This window comes from Hydra vulgaris, chromosome 06 (assembly GCF_038396675.1).
Source record: "Hydra vulgaris chromosome 06, alternate assembly HydraT2T_AEP".
Classification (NCBI taxonomy): Eukaryota; Metazoa; Cnidaria; class Hydrozoa; order Anthoathecata; family Hydridae; genus Hydra; species Hydra vulgaris.
The window spans coordinates 29089101-29115568 of record NC_088925.1 but is presented as its reverse complement, the minus strand read 5'-3'; the positions used below and the strand labels follow the sequence as shown (position 1 = coordinate 29115568).

The window sequence follows — 26468 nt, the reverse complement described above, 5'->3', positions numbered from 1 at the left end:
CGTATTTATTAATGATGTAAGGTACTTTGGCACATGTTTAATTTTTTTTTAGAATATCATTGGTACTGCACATATGGAATATTTTTGGCAATAAAATCTTCAAACTTTGCAAAAAAGTAAAAATAATGCGAAGTGTGATTTTTGAAGACAAATAAATTAATGGTAGTCATTCCTCCATGGAGTATTTTATTTTATTCTGATTAAAATATTACAAATAATAAAAGTACATAAAATGAGTAATTCTATTCTTATTTTGAATAATACATTAGCAAACTGTATTGTGAATCTAAATAACAAATTTGAACTTAATTGTTGAAAAGTTTATAAAAACAACACCACACCACGTAAAAAACATTTTAAGCCGATTTAAAATGTAAATTATACTGTTTTTTGAAAAGAAAGTTAAAAACCATATTTTTTTAATTAAAAATACAGATATTTATCTAAATCCGGAAAAAAATATTTATTATAAATATTTATGATAGCCTTGCCCTCAAGACACTTAAAATAATCCGTTTTTGGGTCTTTTTTTTCCAAACATGTGCTTTGATGGCAAGGAAAGTCTGGTTCAATGGCGCTTAAATTTTTTGTGAGTAAGTTTAAACATATTCGCTTTAAATCTAGACGGTTTGGTTTTTCAAATTCTAAAATTTCTTTTTTCTGAACACCCCTACTACATATGTTATGTCGCAAAGATACTAATTTTTTAATGTCAAAAATAAACATGAATGGTACAAGAAATTTCGGAAACTTCCATTCAGAAAATCCTTTTTAACGGGTGATGCGGAAGTTATCGGACAAATCCTAATTTCATTATTTGAGCATAATAATTAGTTTTTGTGGTTTTATGCGTAAGCATAAACGTTCTATAAAATATAAACTTTATTATTTGAAACACAGTTATTTAAAATGAGGTTAAATGCAGCTGAACGAGAATCTTTTCGAAAGCGACTAAAAATGTTTTTTGTAAATTACCCTAATATTAAAAAAAAAAAAATTGTAAATCATTTTGAAAAGGAAGGATTTGCTTAAAGTACAATATATGATAACCTAAAAAGACTTGAAACTGTTTAATCGTTTTCTGATAGAAAGCACCCTGGTCGTCCGACATCCTGGACTAGAGAAAAGAAAGCCGAATTAACGAGACTTGTCAACAATCGAAAAGGGGTCAGTCAGAGAAAAATAGGTAATAAATTCGATGTAAATTAATCGATAATTGGTCGTCAGTTAAAAAAAAATGAATATTAAATATAGAAAACGTGAAAAGACTCCAAAATACACTATAGAACAACAAATAAAGGCAAAGAAAAGAAGCAGGAAACTAGTTAACCAACTCTATAACACAAAATCGCTTCTAGTCATCGATGACGAAAAATACTTTTGTTTTGCAGGGGACAACATGCCTGGAAATTCTGGATACTACATAAATAACAAAAAGACATGCCCAAAAAGTGTTCGTTTTATAGGAAAAGAGAAATTTCCGAAAAAATTATTTATGTGGATAGCCATATCTGACCGTGGTATGTCCGAGCCAATGTTTCGCACTTCCAAGGCTGTAGCAATCAATTCATCAATCTATAATAATGAATGTTTAGAAAAACGACTTCTTCCATTTATTCACAAGTATTATGGAGACTTTAACTATTTATTTTGGCCAAATTTAGCAAGTTGTCGTTATTCTAAAGATTCTCTAAATTGGATGGACCAATATGTCTATTACGTTGATAAAGAATCCAATCCCCCAAATGTGCCTTAAGCACAACCAATTGAAAATTTTTGGGGACATTTGTCACAGAAGGTTTACGAGGGAGATTGGCAAGCTTCAACAGAGCAAGTTTTGATTGATCGTATTAAACTAAAACTACAAGAAATTGGTTTAAACTTTTTACATTCGCATATGAAAGGCGTCAGAGCAAAATTGAGATCAATTGCAAATGGTGGTGTTTTTTCATATAAAAAATAAAATATTTTTATTAAAAGATAAATGCTTTATTTAAAAAAATATAATAGTAGTTTGTTTTTTTATTTATAAATAAGTTATTGACGTTTTTATTTTGTCCGATAACTTCCGCATCACCCGTTATGTAAAGATGTTCTGTGTAATTCCAATTTTGATTTATTAAACATAAAATTCTAACTATTTTACACTAGTTTTTTGAGGTTACAAATCAGGTTATGAAATCAGACGATCAGAATACGAATGTATAAGATGATATTGCACAAACAGGTGCAGGATAAACAAGCGGTTGACAGTATTCTAGGAAAATTTTTGATAATGCATACACAAGAGAAAACAGTGAAACAAAATATTTGTTTATAGGTTTATTAATTTTTTTAGTAATCTTTGACTTAATGTAAACTTTTACTTTCTGCTAATTAGATTAAATTTAAAAATATTCAATAGAAGTTGTTACAATAAAATTTCCACTGCAAAATGATTGATCATTTATTTATTTAATATCGAAACATAAACAAGTATTGTGCACAAACATTTTTTCTCTATATCCCCACTATATGAAAACGTTTTATATAAGTTTATAACTTTATATAAAGTTTTATAAAATAAAATTATAGTAAAAGTAGTATAGTATAAAAGTTTATAAACATACTGTAATAGTTATAAAAATATCAAAAATAAGACCAGGTCATTTATAACTATATCTTATTTATAAATTTCATTGCTTTTATAACTATATTTTATTTATAAATTTTAAGACCTATATAACTCTTATTACTTATATAAAGTTAAAAAGTTATAACGTAATATTAATTTATATTAGTTTTAAAACTTAAATAAATTGAAACTACGTTAACTAAATCAAGGAAACTATTAGACAAGATCTAAAAGTTTAATGTGCGTTTACTTAGACTGAATCTATAATAGACGTTTTAAATACGTTTGAATATAGACGTTTTATGGGCGTTTGTTCTAAAAGTTAATCTGGATTTCATTCTAAACGAATAATTGATCAAATCTAAACGTTCTGTCGAAACGTTGTTTTAACGTTTAATAGACGTTTGTATGTTTACTGAGAATATATTGGCATAACAAAGGGTGAATGGAAAAACCGTTTTGCCGATCATAAGCAACCTTTTAAAAATAAAAAGTATTCAAAAGACACCATGCTTTCAAAATATATGTGGGAACTAAAGGTTAAAAATAATTTTATACTGAATTCGTCTGTCGGTAAAACAGCGCCTGCATATAATAATATTTCCAAAAAAGGCATACTAGGCCTACAAGAAAAATTTGAAATAATTACACATGCAAACCAAGAATGCTTAATAAACAAGAAATCGGAATTAATTTCTAAATGCAGGCACGAAAATGAGTTTTTCCTAAAAAACAATAAAAATGAATGAGCTCAATTAATTGTTACATTAAATCCCCCCTTTTAAAAAATATTTTTTTAAAAAGGCGTAAGTGATCATTTTCGAAAAATTCTTTTTATAAAAGTGTCAGCAAACTTCACAAATATGTGTAAATATACAGTTGTAAAGATATTTGCGACTTCCTATAATTTAATTTTGTGTATAAATTGAAGTTTTATTAATTTGATCATTCATTTCTGATGAGTCTTTATTGATGAAACCCAGTGTTAAATGAAAAAAATTTTTGCTAAGTGATTTTCTACTAATTTATAACTGCTCTGTTCTTTTAACAACATTCAGCACTCAATATTGTTGAATATATTTTAAAATTGTTTAAATATGTATATAAACATATATATATATATATATATATATATATATATATATATATATATATATATATATATATATATATATATATATATATATATATATTTATATATATATATATATATATATATATATATATATATATATATATATATATATATATATATATATGTATATATAAATTAGTAAAAACACTTATCTAATTTTTGATTACTTCAACACTGTGTTTCACCATCAGTAGGTTCATCTGGAAGAATGTCTAAACATAAAAAAAATTTCAAACTATAGAAAAATTATTTTACAGGAAAATGGGAATTGTTATAATTAATTATGTAATTACTGTAGTATTTTGCAACCAGGAAGTTGCATCAACTACATTAGATAATTAAAAAATCATGAAAAGATTTTTTTAGAATTAGGATAAATTTGGACTGGTCATTTGTTTTTATAATTTTTTAAAAGAAACTTATATTCATGTTTGCATTTAGAAATTAATTCTGATTTTTTATTCAGTAAATTTTCTTGATCTAAATGAATAATAATTTCAAATTTTTCTTGTAAACATAGTATACATTTTTTGGAAATGTTGTAACAGGTAGACGCAGATTTTAGGATAGACCAGTTTAATTTAAAAATAATATTTTTTTCGTTTAGTTGCCAAATATATTTAGACAGCATAGTCTCTTTTGAGTATTTTTTATGTTTAAAAGATTGTTTGTGATTGGCATAACGTTTTTTCCATTTGCCCTCGGTTAAGCCAATATAATGTTTATCAGGGTTGTTTTGCGAGGAAACAATGCATTTGTAAATAATATTTTTTGATAAGCATTTGCCATTCATAGGGCAGTCAAGTTTTTGCTTGCAGTTACAATTCTCAGTATTTTTTTCTTTGAGAAATTTATTTTTATTAATCAATGCAAAATTATGGCCTTTTATAATTCTTTTAATATTTTTTGTACAGCTATAGCTTACTTTAATAGTGTTACTTTAATTAATTTAGCCAAAATATTGCTAAAATAATTAATTTAGATGCTAGAATTGAATCAGTCGCACCAGCGCAAGCGTTTATAACACTAAAAGATCATAAATCAAATTTTGAAAATAAACTCCCTACTACTCTACTAGCACCTTAAAAAAGTGAACTAGGGCACGTTAGTAAAATTAAATTAGATAAAAAAAATAATTTATTCGGAAAAAATTAAATTTACAACAGTGGAAAAACACCACTGATGTTATAAATTGGTTTTCTAAAATTACTAATAAAAATGAATGCACGTTTATACAATTTAATATTAATGATTTTTACCCCTCAATTACAGCAGAAATTTTAGATAAAGTAATAGAATTTGGAAAAACCCACATTGAAATTACAGACGACACTTTTCGTCTAATTAAACATTGAAGAAAAACTTTACTCTATTTTAATAATGAGACGTGGAAGTTACGACGGAGCAGAAATTTGCGAATTTGTAGGCTTATATATTTTAAATTCCCTAGCTAAAATAGTTCATTTTAATCAATTAGGCTTGTATCGCGATGATGGCTTAATAATAATGCAAAAAAAATCAGGGCCTCAACTTGACAAAGTCAGAAAAAATGTTATAGAAATTTTCAAAAACATTGGCTTCCAAATTGAGATAAACATTAATTTAAAAATTGTGAATTTTCTTGATGTCACATTTAACCTCTCAGAAAATTCTTATAGGCCTTATAAAAAACCTAATGATGAATTATCATATAATAATATAAATTCAAATCATCCCCCTCAAATCTTAAAACAAATTCCCATTTCAATTAACAATAGACTTAATCAAAACTTCTCCAATGAAAATATTTTTAACTCTTCCAAACCCGTGTATGAAGATGCTATTTAAAAAAGCGGATTTAAAAATTTCGAGCTAAAATTTGAAACAAAACTTGCAAAAAAGCGAAATAGAAATAGAAATATCATTTGGTTCAACTCACCGTACAGCAAAAACGTTTCAACAAATATTGGAAAAGCATTTTTAAAATTAGTTGACAAACATTTCCCTCCCTCTAATAAATTGCACAAAATTCTTAACAGAAACACTATTAAAGTAAGCTATAACTGTACAAAAAATATTGAAAGAGTTATAAAAGGCCATATACTACCATTGATTAATAAAAATGAATTTCTCAAAGAAAAAAATACTGAAAATTGTAACTGCAAGCAAAAACTTGACTGCCCTATGAATGGCAAATGCTTATCAAAAAATATTATTTACAAATGCATTGTTTCCTCGCAAAACAACCCTGATAAACATTTTATTGGCTTAACCGAGGGCAAATGGAAAAAACGTTATGCCAATCACAAACAATCTTTTAAACAAAAAAATACTCAAAAAAACTTTTAGAACATTGAGCACTCTATTTGTAGAATACACTAACATAATTTATAATTTATATATATATATATATATATATATATATATATATATATATATATATATATATATATATATATATATATATATATATATATATATATATATATATATATATATATACCTGGCCCGTAACAACCGGGTGATCAGCAGGGGTATTTGCCCCCCCCCCCACCTTCCCCAACAACTTTTTAAATAAATAATTTTAAAGAAATTAAATAAAAAAATAACTTAAAAGAAAAAAAAAAATTCTTAAAATTGTTTCAGGGTAGTACTGCCCCCTTCTCCCCTTGAATATAATTTTTGTTCCTGCGGCCCTGATATATTACGGTAACATACTATACACTTCTCGCTACAGCTATTCTAAAACGTTACAAACCATCCCAACAAAAAATTGACCAATAAATTAACGCAAATAGTATTATAATACTTCGTGGGTTCTTAAATTAATCCTTATTCTCAGACGTTAGTTTCGAAAAGTTGGCATAAAAACAGTTTTTCGTTTCGGACGATCTTTACTGAACATTTTGTGCCAAAATAAATCAAAGCCACCACCAAACAGTTACCCGGCGTACATGTGGCGCTTTTTATGTGAGTGAACCTAGGAAAAAGATAACAACACGAATTGTTGAAAATCAAAAAAATGTGACTGACGAGCGAACTGGAAAGCTTCTGGAATTGCTGAAGATGCACAATATTGTAAAGGTAAAATTATCATTGTAAAGATACAATTAAAACACTTTCAGTTATCCCAAGTAACTATACCAAAAATTCAGGGAAGAAATTAAAATAGACAGATTGCAACGTTGCTACCATAAATATGAAATTCTAAACCAGGATGATTGAAAGCTAGTGACTACTCACTATTGGAAATCGTTTTTTGTTAAATGTAAAAATAAAAATAAAACTGTATAAAATTACGTAGCAATATTATAAAATTTTTTATAATATGGCTGCGTAATATTATAAAAGTTATATAAAAGTTATATATATATATATATATATATATATATATATATATATATATATATATATATATATATATATATATATATATATATATTAATATAAAATCTTTTCTACCTAAAATTGCGTTATTTTCATCACACCCAATCATTTCATCATAGAAGCTCAGTTTCCTTAGGTAAGCTTTTTTTAATCGACTCAAAAAAACTTAAAAAACAAAAAAATACTCACAAAAAAAAAAATCTTTTCTTTAAGGGCTATACTAAATTAAAAAGTAATTATTATAAAAAAACAATATTAAATCTTTGTTTGTATTAAAATTCGGGCCTCAACGTAAAAAAGGTTATACCATCGTATGAACCAGCTCATCTTATGCAATCTTAGCTTATTATTTTCCAAAATTTATTTTAGAATTAAATGGGTTTTTAAGTATTTTAGAAATTCTTCTACCAAACAAATAATTGGATCTCTTTATATCCTAATAACTTTATTAATTAGAAATCTAATTATGGCAGTAATCATAACTGTAATGGCAGTATTTTTGTAAAACAAAAACATTTTACATCATTGAACCCATTTTTTAGTAATTAAAAATTTACAACGTAAAAGTAAAAAAAGCGATAAGCTTTAAATTACAACTGTAAAAATTTAAATTACAACTGTAAAAATTATAGTTGTAATTGTGATAATAATTCCGCAAATCAAAGCTGCAATGGCATAGTTTTTAGCAGATTGAGAAGCAAGTTGTGCTCTTGTAATGTCTCCTAACAAAATAGCTGTGTTGACCTAAAGAATAAGTTAATTAATATTACAAAGCCAAACTCGTTCTTAAGATCAGAGTTTTAAGAATAATTTTTCTGAAACATTAACATAACTGATCTAAAACAAATTTAAAAACCTCATTAGAATAAATAATTGACAAAAATCCTAAAGGGCAACAGCAGAATAAACAAGTTAACCACGCAGCTGCACTATAACTACTTGGAACTTGTCTAATATCAACTGCCACTTGTTGTTGAGTTACAATGCCGGTTGTTTGATAAGGCTAAAATGGTAAAAAGAAGTACAGATTAAAAAAAAAAAAGTTTGTTTTTTTTAAAAAAAATAGCTTTGTTTTTTTAAACAAGTTTTAAAAACACAATAAAAAAATAAAGCTTTTGTTTTTGTAAAGTAGTGCTTCAATTATCAAAAAAACAAGTTTAAAAACAAAATAGTATATGAAAAAAGATATATTTAATATATATTTAATACGCTTTTGTTAAAATTATTATTTGCTTGTTTATTTGTTTATATTAAATTCCACTTCAATCACTTCAAAAACCTTCCACAATTGAAACTCGAAAAAGAAACTACAACCAATTCTTCAATTTTTCATAAAAACGTTTTTTTAATTATTTTAAAATTAAAAAAGGGGTATAAAACCTTGCACTTTTTGATTCAAGCTAGCGCTTAAAGCACTGTGTTACACCTGCCTAAAATTTTAAATTCAGCTGTTTAATGAGGTGAAATAAAAAAATAAAATATTTTTCGATACGTTTTTTTGTTACGACGCACAGAAGAGTATTTGTAAAAACGTCAAAAGTCAAAAAATCAAGTTATTATAAAAATCTTAACGTTTTATTTTCAAGCTAGATAATTGCTTTATTAGATTAGCAAAACTTGCAAGCTAAATTGTCTTTTTGTTGTTTATCATGCTTATAATTGTTTATTTATTAACTTTGCTTATAAAGAAATTTGAATATGAAGAATTTTGTTGAAACACGATTCAAAGTTTCATGTTGTTACCGTTGTATTAGACCCCATTGATGTTTGTAATGGATTAAAGATTTATTATTGATTAATAATAAACTATAAGATCTATCATGAATAAAAAAGAAGAAAGAAAATGAACTTTAAAAAAACAAATAAACAAAGAAAGAAAGCTGTTTTTGCTATTGTTTTTCTTTTTACAGATAGTCCAAATACTGAATGACACAATTTGCTTCAAATATTTGCAGCAAAATGATTCATTTTGATGCAAATATTGGACTCTGAAAACTTATAAACCAAATACACTTGTTCCTCTATCAGTCAAAAATCTAATTGTATCCATTTTTATGGATTTGCAGAAAGATGATTTACTCTTGAAATATTTGCATGGTCAATTACATAGTTCAAATGAAGCGCTAAACTCACTCATATGGTCCAAGTTACCTAAAATCAGATTTGCTAGTAAAGATGTTGTTGAAATGGGTGTAAACTCTGCTATTTTGCATTTCAATGATGGTAGAAATGGTGTATTAAAAGTATTACAGCACTTTGATATACAAGGTAATCACTATTGATATTTTTGGAGATGGTGCCCTTCTAGCTAACCCGAATAAGCCACCTATATGTGGTAATAGTGGACACATGTAGGTGTCCAGAAATGGGAGTTTTGAAATCCATCTATTACGTCCGAGAAAAAAATCAATTTTAATTTCCCAATTATTTTACTGATTCAATTATTTACTAAACAAGCTATAAAATTGAAATGGGTCATTGGAACTTCATGAAATTTTATGGCGTTCTACCTATATAGTATGGCTATCAATGTATAAAGTTTCATGCAGATATCTTGCTTGGTTATAAAGTTATAGGCCAAAACGTTTTGCAAAATCATACATTTTGACAGTGTTGGTACCAAAAGTACATAAAAATTTTGTCTGATTGCCCTGAATTTTTGTATGTATACTCTATAGGCAATAGGCAACAACTTTTGTTATTAGAGTTTTGCAACTAGACCATTTGCTAAAAAACTGTGGCCACAAAATCATTTCGAGCCCCAAAATTTCCTTATAATGTTGGCAAATCAATTTTCAATGAAAATGACCAACTCTGGGGAAAATTTTTGAAGTATTTGCAACCCTGAGCAGTTATCAATGTAAAATATAATGAAATGCATGTACACATAACACAATTTGGGGGGTTTAGCAAAATAAATAGTTTTTAAAATAGTAGGTTTTTTAAGTGACTTGCTCTTTTCATTATGTCCGTATGAATTTCATTCAGAAAAAGCATTACAGAGGTCGTAAAAATTAAGCTATCAAGTTAAAAATTGAACCCAATGTGAGCAGTAGACTTAGGAACATTCGTGTAAACATTGGTTGAAATCTGACGGGTAGTTTTTGACACAGACAACCTTTACCGAAAAAAGAAATGTACGGCATTCCCTATTTTTTTGTTTAAGCGATTTTACAGGTAAATCCATAAAAAAATAACTTATTATTGTTTTCAAAACTTGCATTTTATTGCATTTGGAAATAATTTCTTGCTTCAACAAAACTGCAAATATCAAGGTAAGATTCTTTTTTTACATTTTTAACTTCTGATGAAAGTTTTTGGACTATGATGTTTAAGATGGAAATATTTTTCAGCGGAAAAAGTAGGAAGTGGTAAAATGTATTGTATTTTATTGAGTATAGTGCGCAATTTTATTACAAAAAAATGATATCAAAGAAAAAGGTGCACACTTTAAAAATAATATTTATTTAATAGATGTATTCCATATTTATTGTTAAAAATGTTGAGTGTGCACTATACTCATATGCAAACTATACTATATAAAATACTGCAAGATGACAAGTGGGTAAATGAACTAAAGGGACAGTAGATATAAAAATAGTTTGCTTTTATATCAAAACTATTTTAATCCTAATAAATATATTTTAAAGCTCTGAAATTAAGTTAGATTATTTTAAATTTTGTGACAAAGCTATGCCTAAATTTTGACCAATCTCCAAATAAAAGGTTCACCCTCACTTTTGTGACCGTCCATATTTCTGCATACAGGTAAAGCTTCGATTCGTTTCAATTGCATATATTGTCAATAACATCAACTATATTTTGGCTTATAAGTCTACAAACTTTTGCCCGTTTTTTTAATTCTTTCCATTTGCAAAACTAAGAGATTTAAATTTCAAGACTGATAAAACTATTTGAATACTGTTGCATTTATAGGAGACAAAGCAATTTCTCACAATGCCAAATCGTGCAAGCGGTCACGAGGAGAACAGAAAAATTGTCTGTCTAACTTGCCTTAAAAAGTGCACCGGGCAAATAACTTTATTCCAAGCGGACCGTTTGTCAAAAATCTATGGCTTCAACTTTGTCTTGGGTGATGCAAGAGTGCCTCAAGGAACATGTGATAGACAATCATGTAGAAGCGAGATGAAGGCAAAGAAGTTTTTCTACCATCACTGTATGACTTTAAGTCTATCCGTGTCAGATTGGAAACTCGTGGCAAAAACTGTGACTGTCTCATCTGCAGGATAAAAGACACTGTAAGGCTATAAAACCATCTGAAGGACCACCTCTTCCTGTGATTCCAGGTGCTTCATTTAATATCGAATACCTTTAGAAATATTACATTGACGCAACAAATATTGTTATTCAAAAAGCATTTTTCTCCTCAATAATTTAGTATTTGGAAAAATATTTCATAAGCCAATTTGTAATTACAGGGCTCCAAGTGGAGCCATACCAAAAACCATCTCTCCTGCTTTGAAGACACAAGACATGGTCAATGTTCAGCTCAACACAGGTATATCTAATGTGGGAAAGATAAAATTGGCAAGAGTTGTAAACCAGACTTCATAGACAAAGCTTGTTGAGCCGAGTTTTAACAAACATTTTCTGCTGGTCGAAAACTGAGTGATTTTTTTACCCACTCAAATATAAAGGCTTCTGATGCAAAAGGTGAAACTGGTTCATATCACACTGTTGCCCACTGTAAAAACATCACTGACCTTATCGGCACAATCAGCACATCTCGAAATGTTTCAACTGAGCGAATTATAAAAATTGGAATTAATGGTGGCAAGGGGTTTCAGAAGTTTTGTTTGGGAGTCATCGATAGAACCACAAAAGAGTCCCCACCTCAAAAGCGTCTCTTGACTGACAGGCTTGCAAAAGATACGGGTGTAAAGCGCCAGATGCTTGTGGCAGTTGCAGAAGAGCTTCCCGAGACTTATGAGAACGTCTGCCAAATTTGGTCGCTATTTCAAGTCGATAGAGTAAAGGCCATTGTTGCTAGTTACTTGAAACTGGCCAACATTCTCCGTGGGCTTCAAGCTCACTCAAACTCTCACCCTTGCTCTTGGTGTAGCATTGATTTCACAAATCTAGAGAAGGCTGGAGCCTTGAGAACACTTGGGTTACTCAGAGAGAGCTATAAAAGCTTCTTGAGTGCAGGGAGCATTCTTGCCAAGGCAAAACACACGGGCAATGTTGTCCATCCACCTATCCTCAGTGAAGCCGATGATACTCTCATTGCGGACATTTTGCCTCCACCAGTATTGCATCTTTTGTTGGAGTTGTTAACCACATTTTTCAGAAGATGAAAAGTGTATGGCCCAATGCCGAAAAATGGCCAACTTCTCTTAACATGAATCTGAGCCCATATCATGGAGGCATGTTTGAAGGAAACGATTGTTGCAAACTTCTTCGGAATGTGGATATGCTTCAACAGTTGGCAGAAGCTGAGTCGGCTTTCCATGTTTTTGGATTCATCAAAGCGCTCAGGAAGTTTGATGCTGTAGTGAAAAGCTACTTTGGATCACACCTTGAGGATGACTTTTTGGACAAAATCCAATAATTTCAAGACTCATACCTTGCAATCCCGAATGCTAGTGTTACACCCAAGATCCATGTGGTATTTCACCACATCAAAGACTTTGTGACCCGCCACATGTTACCACTTGGAATTTACAGCAAACAGGTAGTTGAAGCAGCTCATCAAGACTTTTTTCATCATTGGGAACGATACAAACGACTCCCATCTCATCCAGAATACGCTCTTAGACTTAAAAACTTCCTTGTGGACTACAACAGCAAGCACCTTTAATAGTCTTACTCTGCCCAAAATGCCACATTTTATAATTCTAAAATTGTGCAGTTTATTTTAGAACTGTTTAATTAAATTAAAAAGTAGGTGTTTTTTGAATCAAGAAAAAAACCTAATTTGTAATTGAGAGTAAATTGTTAAGTCATCAATTTAAGAAGAAAATAAAATTTTTGAGTTTAAAGCTTTCACCTCTAATATTTGAGTTATCTTCAACTCTTCAATTCAACTATTTCAGGTGACTAACCTGATTAAAATTCAAGTTTTATTGCATCTAAAAGCTTTTTTCAGCTTTGAACCTTTACTAAAGCCACTAGGTGCATCAAGAGGAAGCCTTAAAATTAACTTATTGGGCAAAACCCCCAATTTGTGTTATGGTTACATGCATACCATTATATTTTACAATCTAATTTTATTTTTTAGTTTTTCATGCAAAAAAAGCCATGGTTACTTATTGCTTTTCCATTTTGAACCTATACTAATGCATAGAAAATGTATACAAAAAAGGCCTATTTTATGAAAATCTAAAAACTGACCTAAAAGTAGCAATTTTTTGTTATTTTTCAATAGACTCTGTATTTTTTTATATTGATTGGTGCTCAGGGTATCAAAAAAGGCAAAATGGACCCCTCAGTTGGTCATTTGAAAAATGATTTGCCAATATTATAAGGAAATTTTGGGGCTCGAAATGATTTTGTGGCCACAGTTTTTTAGCAAATGGTCTAGTTGCAGAACTCTAATAACAAAAGTTGTTGCCTATTGCCTATAGAGTATACATACAAAAGTTCAGGGCAATCAGACAAAATTTTTATGTACTTTTGGTACCAACACTGTCAAAATGTATGATTTTGCAAAACGTTTTGGCCTATAACTTTATAACCAAGCAAGATATCTGCATGAAACTTTATACATTGATAGCCATACTATATAGGTAGAACGCCATAAAATTTCATGAAGTTCCAATGACCCATTTCAATTTTATAGCTTGTTTAGTAAATAATTGAAACAGTAAAATAATTGTGAAATTAAAATTGATTTTTTTCTCGGACGTAATAGATGGATTTCAAAACTCCCATTTCTGGACACCTACATGTGTCCACTATTACCACATATAGGTGGCTTATTCGGGTTAGCTAGAAGGACACTATCTCCAAAAATATCAACAGTGGAATGTTTCACAATTGACAACAAGTTTAGCAAACAATATATGAGTAAAACAAATGAAACGTAAGGCCACAATTACGGAAAAGAATCAGAGAAAAAAACTCAGAGCAATCAAAAAAAGGATTCAGTAAAAATCTTAAAACAATGTAACCTTAAGACTCATATGATTCAGGAGGATTTTAACATGATTTTACAGTTTAAATGTGATTTTTTTCTTCATTTTTTAATTTTTTTTTTTTTTCTGCAAGTTGAGTTTTTCATATTTTATCAAGATTTCAAAGCATGTTTTTTTTCTGATTAAGGTTTTGTTCTGAAATTTTCAGGACATATTCCTAACAACATTAAAATTTTTTTGAAAGATAGATTTTGTTAAATAATTTTTAAAACTCATTATAATAAGTTTCAACTTCTTTAACTGCTTGTAAATTGTACAAATTTAAATTGTTTTAAAAAAAAGTCATTTCTTTACATACAAAAAGACTAATTAAAATTCTTTCTGTTAAATGGAGTAAAATAATGTCATCAACAGATCTGCAAAGATCGAATTATGGTTCTTAAGTCTAACTTAAGATAACCATTACAACCTACATAAACATATTTACAATTTCACATTAACCATATAAACACATTAGCAATTACATACAAAGCCGTACAAACATATTAACAACAATTACCAAATATATACGCACTTTAATTATAAACCACTTGACATTACGGAACACTGTAACATTTAACTTAATATAATTACACTCCTCCTTGACCTTTAAGGGTCATTTAAACAGTAATTAGTAAATTTTTTTGGCATGCATTGCTCCTGAGCACTTCTTTGCAAAGGGATGCCTATTTCCTGGGGACTATCCTCGACCTTGATATCCAATTTGTAATTACCACTTCAGCAGTTCTTTCAACTTTGTCCTCATTGTTTTCAACATTATCTTTGCAATTATTGCCCATATCTCTTTCTATGTCTAGAATAAAGCATAAGAGCTGAATTTTAAATTGAGATCTAATATGTTTAACGTGGCATGGAACCCCATTCACTTTAACAACTTGCTCCGACACGTCTTTGGTTACTGTCGCTGGCTTCTAGTTGGGTTAGCACTTTGCATAGGGTGGTTTCAACCAAACTTTATCACCTGTTCCAAATATTTTGTTTGTGCCATTTTTTGCCTGATGATTTCTTTTTTTTAATCCCTTGAAACCAATTTGATAACTATATATTCTCCATCGGTCGTTCGTCATTTTTGTTGACAACAACGTTGTACTAATACATTGCTTCTGGTATTGATATTTCAGACCGCTCTGCTATTCTTTTTATTGTACTATGGTTTCTTTTCACGATTCCGTTTCCCTCAGTGTAATAAGCGGTCCGAAACGTGATACGCACTCCCCAACTGTCATGGAAACTCCTCCTTTCTTCAGTCTTACACGTTGCTTTATTGTCTGTTAGTCTACGTAATATCCATGGCCAATCTTTCCCAATTTTCTTTAACATTCAAGGTACCTTTCGTCCACTGTACAGGTGCTGGATCTATTGACTGACACGGCTTGCAATTTTTTAATACCATTTAAATTTTTTTATAATTTGCATTTGGAAACATTTCACGAACAAAGTTCAATGTTCTACTCACTCCAAAATGTCAAGTTTTCTTGTGTATACTCGAAATGGGTTCAGGCTCGCTACTACTATTCCAATGCAAATTTTTATAAGTTCATTCCCAGTCAACTTATTTATCCATCTGCTGCGAACTCCTGCTAATGTATCAGCTAAATTATCTTCCGATGGGACAAGATTTACGCCAACTTTCAAATCGTATTTTCCACGCCAAAGTCATATTTATTCCTTGTAGCACCGTGTCTAACTCTGCCATGTTTATAGGAATGTTTAACTTTTCTTTTTGCAGCCATGTTGCATCTTCCACAATTGTATTTTTCAACTTGAACTATTACACCCATAGCTAAAGAACTTGGATTACCTCACACCTTTCCCTCTTTGCCATCTACAGCCCAATCCCCACAAGCTGGCTCGCAACTTTTAAACTCATCAAAAATTTCTCAAAGTACACATTTTTGTTACAAATTTCATCAACCCAGATCTTCGTCAAACTGACAACTCTTTGTTTCAACAGACTACAAACAACTCGTAGCCAACCACACACAGAAAAATGATCCACCAACTGTCCGCCAACTGAAAACACTCCTCTCCTGGTTAATTTTTTTAGGATTCCTTTAACTCGATTCCCTCTTGACCGCGTCAGTTTGTTACCAGCTTTGCGTGCGCATAATCCCAACACACGGACCCCATTATTGTCAATCTGTTCACCGTCTTTGCTCTCCAAACCATATTTTTTTAAATTTATTTCAACATAATTGAGATTCACCTCGTTTTCATTGGTAAATATGTCATACACACAGGCGGACATACCTTTATTAAACAACTCGTCTTGATCAATGATGGCGTTCATAACGGATTTCATGATCATCGGTGCAACATTAAAGCCAAAACCAAGTTGTGCTAACCAATATCTCTTGTAGTGAAATACCACCGTTTGGAACGACCAAAGGTGTTCTTCAGTTTTCAGCTGGAGATAAGCCTGGCGTATATCCATTTTTGCTGGTTTGTTTCCCATTCTTCTTCATTCTCTCAACTTATCAACACACATCTCCATCTCTTGTATACGCCTCAATAAAGTTGTTAGCTTCTCTCCAATCCAAAACAGGCCGGACTTTATTATCTTTGTTTCTTTGAATCCCAGCCGTCAAAGGAATTTGTCCTTTAGGCGGCCCCATTACATTTTCGTCATACTCAAGTAACCCTTACCGCTTGATCCAATCCTGAAGTTCGTTTTTGTATTCCGTTTCAGCATGTTTTGGTGTTGTGTACTGGGCAACTTTGTTAAACAGTTGGTTGGGTCCATCTCGTCTCTCCATTTCCATTTGACTCTCCATTCAATACCATCAAAAACAGCTTCATGATCTTTCTTTTTAATTCCGATTTTGTTTACTTCATCTTTGTTTAAAGCTACCAGTCCGCAATAGCTGGATCCAAACTTCATTGTTTCTGATGAGGAAATTAAAACTCCTCCCAATAATTTAATTGAACTCGTATTAAGCATCATATCAACTCCGAAAGGTCAGAAATCCACCAAAATAACTTCGTCGCGTATTTTGATATCATCAACCTTTATATTTACAGTCGCAGGTCCAATACATTGATGAACTTTACCTACAAAAGTTACCACCTTTAGAGAGTTAAAACTTTTATTCTGATTTTTTGAACGAAAACTGTGATTCAAAATTTTCTATGAGAATCCCATGACCACTGTAGCTGTTGCTACCATGCTGTTAACTTTTAGACGAATAATACAAAACGTACTGATTCTATTTTTGTTCAGAAGTATATCCCTCGCACCTGCTCTCATTTCCATGCATCTTTAAGCATCTTGAAGCCATATGTTCTTCTGAGACAGGTTCTTTGCAAATAAACCGTTCTTCACGATGAGGTGTAACCCTTGGCACTTTTAACACACTAAAGGGTTTTTTGGAGCTTGACTTTGAGAAACAGCGCCGATAGCATTACTGTCATTTATCATCCCGCGGTTCAAAGCAGCTCTTACTTTGGGTTTACATAATCTCATTCGGGTTCTTTCTTGCTCAAAATTGTGATGATGAAAACTCAGGCAATCCCACAACAAATGCCACGTACAGTCTCTTCAGATAATTTCGACAGTTCAGCCAATAGTTTCAAATCAGCCAAATACACATCAACTCTCTCTCTCCATCATGTAAATTCTGTTTTGTGAAAATCTCTTATGCACTGTAAAGTTCCAATGAGAACGCTGCTATAAGCACTTGCTTGACTTCCATTGCATCTTGCTTATCTTCAATGGTTAAGGTGTCATAAACCAAATACGCAGTTTTTCTCAGAAGAATTGGAAAATTAGCTCCAGCTTTTTGTTCTGCATTTCAGCCATTACTTTGGTTCTTTGCATCGACACCACAGCGTCTGAAGTTCCATCATATGTTTCAAACATATCGAATAACTTCATACTTGAATTCATGACCCGGTTAGTTTGTAGTTAACACGCAGAGATATAGCATTAAGTCAAGATATTTTCTTTTGTTTACTCAATGAGAACTCATCTCTTACAAAATTATAATCTTATTTTATAGTAAATCACATACTTCAAATCTTACCAATACAACCCACTTTAATTACAAACCACTAGATGTCACGGAACACTATGTAACATTTAACTTAATATAATTACAATATATGTATATATATATATTTATATATATATATATATATATATATATATATATATATATATATATATATATATATATATATATATATATATATATATATATATATATATATATATATATATATATATATATATATATATATATATATATATATAGTAGTGCTTGCAGCTTTGTCGGGATAGAATCAGAATACCAACATATATATATATATATATATATATATATATATATATATATATATATATATATATATATATATATATATATATATATATATATATATATATATATATATATATATATATATATATATATATGTATATATATATATATATATATATATATATTGTGGTGCTTGCAGCTTTGTTGGGATAGAATCAGAATACCAACATATATATATATATATATATATATATATATATGTTGGTATTCTGATTCGCTCCCAACAAAGCTGCAAGCACCACTGTTAAGTTGGGAGTTACTAGAAAAAAAATAGTGTAATAGAGCAAGGAAATGGCTGATAGAAGACGTAAAGAGTTGAAGGTTGTATCAGTCAGAAAAACACGAAGATGAGAGAGTTCTAAAGGGTTGAAGTGTGGGGAAAAATGCTTGACAAATAAAGATTTTTGGAGCATGCAGGGATAGATATAGTAAAAGAATGAGACTTTGAATAATGACAACTCAAGCGAAAATGAGTTTTAGTTGATGGAATTAGAGACGATTGCTCCTTAGAGCTGCGACCATAATATCATTTGTAGAAAATAGAAAGAGATGCAACTTTACTACAATGGGAAAGAGGCTAAAATTAAGAAGATAGGCCGGGTCCAACTACGTTTAGAATGCGTTTTCAGACCTTGTTTAGAAAAGTAAGAGCAGCATTAGAAGAACTAGCCCAAATATGACAACAGTATTCCATACAGGGACGAATAAACGATTTGTAGAGGTAGAGAATGGAATCAGGAGACAGAAAATGGCAAGCAAAATAAAGAGAAGCAATCTTATCAGATGCTAATTTAGCTATTTTAGCAATCGATTATATTTATGGTTTCCACCAAAGTTCAATAGTAAATGATAATCCAAGAAGACGTAAAGTAGAGTAATTAGTGAGAGGGTTAGTATTCATTAACATAGGAATGTCAACATTTCTTCGATAGTTGTTTGCAGTAAATAATTGAGTTTTGTTGCAGTTAAAATTTTACAAACCACTATGAGCCCCAGTATGTTACAGTAGTGAGATCAGATTTAAGTTCAGCTGCCTATTCCAAGCAATCGAAAAAAGAAGACTTTTTGTCAAGACAGGAGTATAAAGTTTAGTTATCAGCAAAAAAAGCTACTTAAGATGTAAAGTTGTCGGGAATATTATTAATGCAGACAAGAAACAAAGTATTACTAAGGATAGAACCTTGAGTTAAATGGGTTAGAAAAAACGATTTGATAACCTCAATAACTTTTCCAAATACACAATATAAAACAAAGTTATGGAAAAGACCAAATGCCAAACTTTGTAGAAAACCTTAGACATGTCAAGAGCAATAGCCCTAACCTCTCCGTCTCCATCTGATGCACGATAAAATATAAAGCGCTCTTTTTGATTGCCTATTTGAATTTTGACATAAAATTATAGAATTATAATGTTTTTGTTAACAAGTACGTTGTTGCCGAAATATAATTTTTTACGAGCAATAACTATAGGCTGAAACTTTTTTTTAAATTACCCGCCAACGTCCGCCCCATTTTATATTAACGCTTCGTTGTGAAAAACCATTAGCATAGTGTGTAAACTATTACATAAAATACACAATCGTAAAAAGTTTTAAAACAGGTATAAAATAAATTCTTGTTAAAAAATTTAAAGTTTAATATAATCTATTTAAGATTTGTTTACGTAGTTTTTATAAATTATATTTTAAATTTTGTACAAACTAAGTTAAACTACGTAAATAAATCTTAAATAGATTATATTAAACGAATAAACTATAAAACTATTAAAACATATTTTATTGTCGATCGTTTAGAACACCGTTATTGAGCTTTGTATTTATTGTTTCATTATCTATCTTGTAGATTTATTTGAGTTGTTCGCAAGAAAACAGTTATATAAAATAATGAAAGACTTATAAAGGTAAAACATTTGATAAAAAGTTTTCGTTGTTGGAAGAACAAGTTATAACAATTATGAAATATCTAAGAAATTAAAAAGTTCCAAAACAAGATTTTTAATATTTCAATCTAATATTAAGAATAAAATATTTTTTAATATTATATTGTAAACGCAAAAGTTTTATAAAAAACAATAAAAAATGGCTCAAATTTAACATCAAACTGTCTTATGGTCAATAAACGTTCGACAGAAACCTGAACAATCATCAAAATCATTTATAGAGCTTGGTGATTGCAGTAAGCGTCAAAAAAACTCTAGATCTGTGCGAGCAGGTAACTGTTGATGAGTTGACGTATGCAGCCAGAGTGAGGCAACGCACTTCAGGAAGTACTGGTGTATATAAATTGCTGATGTATAAAAAAAAAAAACAATTAAGTAAAGGTTGCTTTCTCTTTGGCTTAAATGAAGTTGAGTCGTCAGAAAAGTTTCTTCAAATTAAATTTTCAATAAATGAAATTTTAATAGACTGTGAGTTGGATTTTAAAACTTCAGTCTAGCCGAAAGATCTTATAGGAAATCGATTTTGAAAATGATTTCCTAGAGATTCCTCAGGACAACAACAGTAAGGCAGTAGCAACCTTGATTGTGCAATTTTTATAAACAACTCTCGAAAAAGAAATTTGAGCAAATATGAAGCTTTATTAAACCATGAAAACGTAACCATTTACATTGAGTTTACAATTTGGCTTTCTAGAGTAGGGGTTTGGTTACCCAGAAAATCTCTTCTTTTTAGCGTATCAGATAGTTTTCCTAACTTAGATTTGGTTAAAAAAAGACTCATTCTAAAAGTAAATAACTTCATATATGCAGCCATAAAGCTCCTAAAACGTAGAGGTTAAACAATCTTTATTTCAGCATTTTATTAGTATTATATTGCTTAAGCTAGACAGCATAAAAAGTTCGATTGTAATTGAATCTGTGATTTTGAAAGCTCTGATTTGTATTAAATAAAATAGTTTTATAACATTATTATTAATTTAAAAGGATTTAACTTAATACAGCAAAGCAGTATTATAATACAAACGACATATTTTGTTTCACCATCAGCCAAAGCTTTAAGGAGTAGGAAGACCTATAAGGGTTTGTAAGGGCTTCTTAACATCAGATATATAAAATAAGTTGTAAAAAACCTTATAAATTTTTAGATAACTAATGTGTGGTGACAACTGAGTAGGATTGTGACAGTTTTAACAAGGCCGATATTTTATTCCGCATATTTTTTTAATCTATATGTATTGACCAAATACGCTAAGTACCTTCAAGAGTCATCTATTTTCAAGAGTAATCAATAAAAAAATATAGTGAATTATACATCAATTTTAGCAAAACTTAGATTCTTATTTCAAAGTACTATCACAATTCTACTCAGTTAACACTACCCATAAATTAGCTAAAATATATTTAAGATTCATAAAACCCATTATGTATGTCAGGTCACATCCTGTGTATACATAGAAACCCAGTAGTACTATCAAACATTTGGAACCGAATTCTATAAACCAATCCTTGAAACTGATGTTTTAATTATCAAAACTTTTTGCAGTTTTTAAGAATGTTACGAGAAGTAGGTATGCAAAGTAAAAAATCATCAACAAAAGTACATTTGTATGTGGCAAGATATTATAGCAATAGGTTAACGGATTGCATCTTGAAAAATCAATGGTTTTTGTAACTATTTTTAAAAACGGAGATATTTGTAACTATTTTCAAATCATATGTAATTAAAAAACTTATTTATATATGTTTTAGAACATCGTAAGTACATTTTAATAAGTATGTAGTAATAACCCGCTTAGTTTCTATATTTAGGAAAAAATCAATAAAAAAAAAACTCCAAGCATTGATAACATTTCCAGCAATGCAGAAATAGAAATTTAATTCGCTATAAAGATTCTTTTTTTAATATTTTCAACTCATTAACTTGATCAGGAGTTATATAATAGCAACAATTTTATCAATACTTTAAATTGGAAACACAGCATTGCTAACCAATTATAGACCTAAATTTTTTAAGTACTTTCCGAGTTCATGGAACAAATAATTTACAACAGGCTTTTTAACTATCTAGCATAAAATAAACCTTTAAGTGAATAATATTACAGTCTTCTAAGAAACCATTCAAAAGAAATGTAATCTTAGACCTCATAAGCGACACCAGCGCAGTTTCTAATTAAGGAAAATTTTTAGACCGAGTCTTTATTGATCTTTCAAAAAAGTCAAAAATATTCTTGTTCTCATAATAACATAGATAACTACATAAAAATTTTCTCTCGATAAATCAAAACTAAAACTTATAATTAAATAGTCTGCAATTGAAAAACGCAAAAGTTTAAAAATTCCATTTCTCTATTCGCGGCCCCTACTTATGAAATTAACTAATTCTGAAATACACCATAATTACTCTTCCAGATAATAATATTTCTTTAGAATAAAAAATTGAAAGTATTTAAGTTTCAATTATAAAGATTATTATTATTTTATTGATTCTCAATCATAAGAGTTCATTTAAGGTTCTTGATCATAAGACTTATTTCAGTCTTCCATGAGTTTCCTATAACATCACAATCTATTTTATCAAGTCTCAAATCATGCTTACTTAAGTAATGTATCCTTCTTTTTTCTTTTTTTTATTTTTTAAATAAGACAAAAACGTTACAAACAAGAGGGTTATAGCATCAGGCATTTACCGATAGCATCAAATTGTTGTCTAGCTCTAAGTCATGATCAGAGAAAATATCGAATCGTATTTAACTTGATTGCAAAATTGTTTTAAATGTTTTCAAGAATATTGGATTTGGATTGGGAAACAAGAAAACTTCTGATCTTCCTGAACCTAAAACAATAGCTTTAGAAAAATCAGAAATTTCTTTTTATTGCGACTCATAGTTTATCTGTATTTTATTATATCTTGCTTTTAAGACTTGTTTGTGAGAAATATGAGTAACATCTTTATAACTTTGCAACTGATAGACAACATAGCATTTGCTAAAATTTTTGACATTATTCAGCTTTTGTTAAGAAACATTAACTAAAGTATCTTTATTAATATATTTCAGGAAGTGCATTCAATAACCTTTTAAAGGTGTTAGGAGATTTGACCGATGTAATGAATGGCCTTATATTATGTTGGCTCAAAAAAGCTATAATTTTACTAGTCTATATAGAAATGAAAAAATAATACACAGTAAAATGGTATACGTAATTTAAATTTAACTTTACATATTAATATAAGTTAAATCATAACAACACTTACGTCATACATTCTTCTCTTAAAATATTCGATTAAGTTTATAAATCAAGTTCATGTGGACAACAATTATTATAGGTACATAATAAATACCTTGCAGCCTGAAGAGCATCCGTTAAAAACTGTTTTCTAGGAGATAATAGTAGATTTCTAGATTTAAGAGTGAGTATGACTTCCATATAATTTCATGATATACATTCCTCTTATCCATTTCCAGCTGGTTCATAAGGGTTATCCTTCAAGTTACAATATTTTTAGTAAAGAACCAGTATTTTACTTCAGAAGAAATTAAAGAGCATTAACGACATGAATGAACAAAGCTTGGCACGCTAAACATGGAAAACAGATCAGCTAAACAATTATTTGTTATCTGAGTCGTCATACTTTTTATTAAATAGGCAAAAGGAAAACGTGAGTATTTATCTACAACGGTAAACATGTACTATTCAAGAGTTGAAGAAGATAATAGTCCTTTAAAATCTATGGATATACGTTAAAAAGGCTGAGTCGCTTTAGCAAGGTGCGTAGCATTTTGATGATAGTACCTCAGTTTTATACCATTACATATTCTACAATATCTAGGTATTTGTCTTGCGTCAAAGGTAGGTTTGTTTTGAATAAAATGATAGAGTCGAATAATTCCATGATGTCAAAGCGCAGCATGCAAATCATATAGTGACCCTGAACTTATTGCTTCACACCGAACAGGTGTAAAAGTATCTAGATCACTTTTACATTTCCCAGGAAAATATTCAATATCATACTAATTCAAAGACAAGGCTAATCTCTAACAAATTATCTAGTCATTTTGCTATTTTACTGTTTGATTTATGTTCATAAATAAATGATACAGGGCATTTTTCTGTGATAAGAATGACATGTCAACCTTAACGAATTTTTCGGCAATGATTTATGGCTTTAAATATTTGCTTTAGCTTCTTTCTGCGCTAATGAATAGTATTGTTCTCTTCCCTATAGTGTTCGTAAATGCCAGGCAAAAAGGATTTCCGATTCGGTTAAGTGTGCCTGGTACGGCAAAAACTGAAACATCAGTTTCTTTAGTAAAAGGGGTATTCTCATTAACGGTTTGCATATATGATAAATAAGCTAATTTTTAAGATTTTATATGCTAATATTTTTTGTTGATTGAGTAAAAATTGGGTAACACAATTCAAAAGTCGAATTTTATCTGAAGGTTTTCTGATCCATTTTGCTTCCTATGAAAATATTTTGATAATCTGTTGTCGAGACTTTAAGTGGTTCATCACCCAAATGTTCTCTATACATACTGAACTAGAGAATGAGCAAAAAAAGTTAAGTTAACAAAGCTAAAACTTGGCTTTGTTTCATTTTTTTTGAACATTTTTTTAAAAGATTTTTTTTTTTGCATTTCTGTAGAACAGTCATATAAATACACAAAAAATAAAAAAAACTGGTTTGTCCAACAGAAAAGGTTAATAGGAACATTTCCTGAAATTTTCAGTCGAACTGATAAAACTTTGGGCGAGTTATAATAAGAAAAAAGAAAACAAATCAATATTGTTAAAAAGTTCCCGCAGAACAGTATTTCGGAACATCAGATTGGTCTTCAATGTCAATAAGTCATATACGTATCTTTTTATAAATCGACTTAGCGTTCTTGTAAATCAATATGAAATGAATCTTCAAAAAATAAAGAAAATATTTAAAGAAATATTTGGTGAGTATAAAAAAGAAACGTTAAATGAGTTTAAAAAAAACGAAAATATGTTTAAAAAACACGAACAAATTGTTTTAGACATAATCAGAGGATATATGAAAAGTATAAATAAAAATTGGACAGACTTGAAACTAATGCTGATGAAAATGTAATTAAAATCAAAAAAATTGAAAAAGAAATTGAAGAAATAAGCAAAAGCATAAACTTTAACAAAAACATTATTGATAAAAAAAAAAAAATACAATAAACAATTAGATCCTATTGCTTATATTTTATACAATATATAAAATATAAAAATATATCTATACAAATAGTTATATTAATAAAAATTAGAAAAGTTAGAAAATAATTAGATAAGGAATTAATTGAAAAAGTTTTAAAAGAAAAACACGGAAAACTAGATGATTATTCAAGTAGAAATAATCTACGAATAGATGGTTCATATGAAGTCAAAAGAGAAACTTGAGGACATACATAAGAAAAATTCCATTTATTTTTCAAACAAAATCGAGCGTACCCATCGCATTGGACAAAAGAAGGATGGACAGACCTTGGACAATAGTTCTTAACCTTTAACAATATAAAGATAAGTGATAATATTAAAAGAATTATTTGATTAAAAGGAACAAATATTTTCGTTAACGAAGACTTTTTACTTGAAACCATTGCCATCAGAAAAAAATTCATTTCATTTCAGTCATTATAGAATAATAATGACTTAACAACTTTATCACTTTCAGAAAAATTCTACTGTTATGTTAACCGATGACATTATTTGTGCCCCAAAGGGTAAGATTGATCTTTTCAAAAAACAAAATTGTATCAACAATCACTTTTAAGGTATCTCTTCACTTTTTCATCTCACCATTGATAAATTTCTCAAGATCGTAATCTATAGTCTTCCTTGTTTAATGTTTTTTTTTAAGAGTTTTCCAATTAAAATAGCATCTTTGGTGTTCATTGCTGTTTTCATATTCAGAAATTCTTGGATT

At 29.5% G+C, this 26468-nt stretch overlaps 1 protein-coding gene across 2 annotated transcripts in view; it reads right to left on the bottom strand.

Moving 5' to 3' along the window:
* Positions 1 to 7630: 7630 nt before the first annotated feature.
* LOC100197985 (proline rich transmembrane protein 1B) overlaps positions 7631 to 26468 on the bottom strand; it is a 31438-nt gene continuing 12600 nt past the window's right edge. For both annotated transcript variants that reach the window (XM_065798345.1, XM_065798346.1), the window contains exons 3-4: positions 7972 to 8118; positions 7631 to 7859 (exon numbers count right to left, since the gene is read on the bottom strand). In XM_065798345.1, coding sequence (XP_065654417.1) covers positions 7722 to 7859; positions 7972 to 8118 — 285 coding nt within the window. In that variant the 3' untranslated portion in view covers positions 7631 to 7721. The remainder of the gene's footprint in view (positions 7860 to 7971; positions 8119 to 26468) is intronic.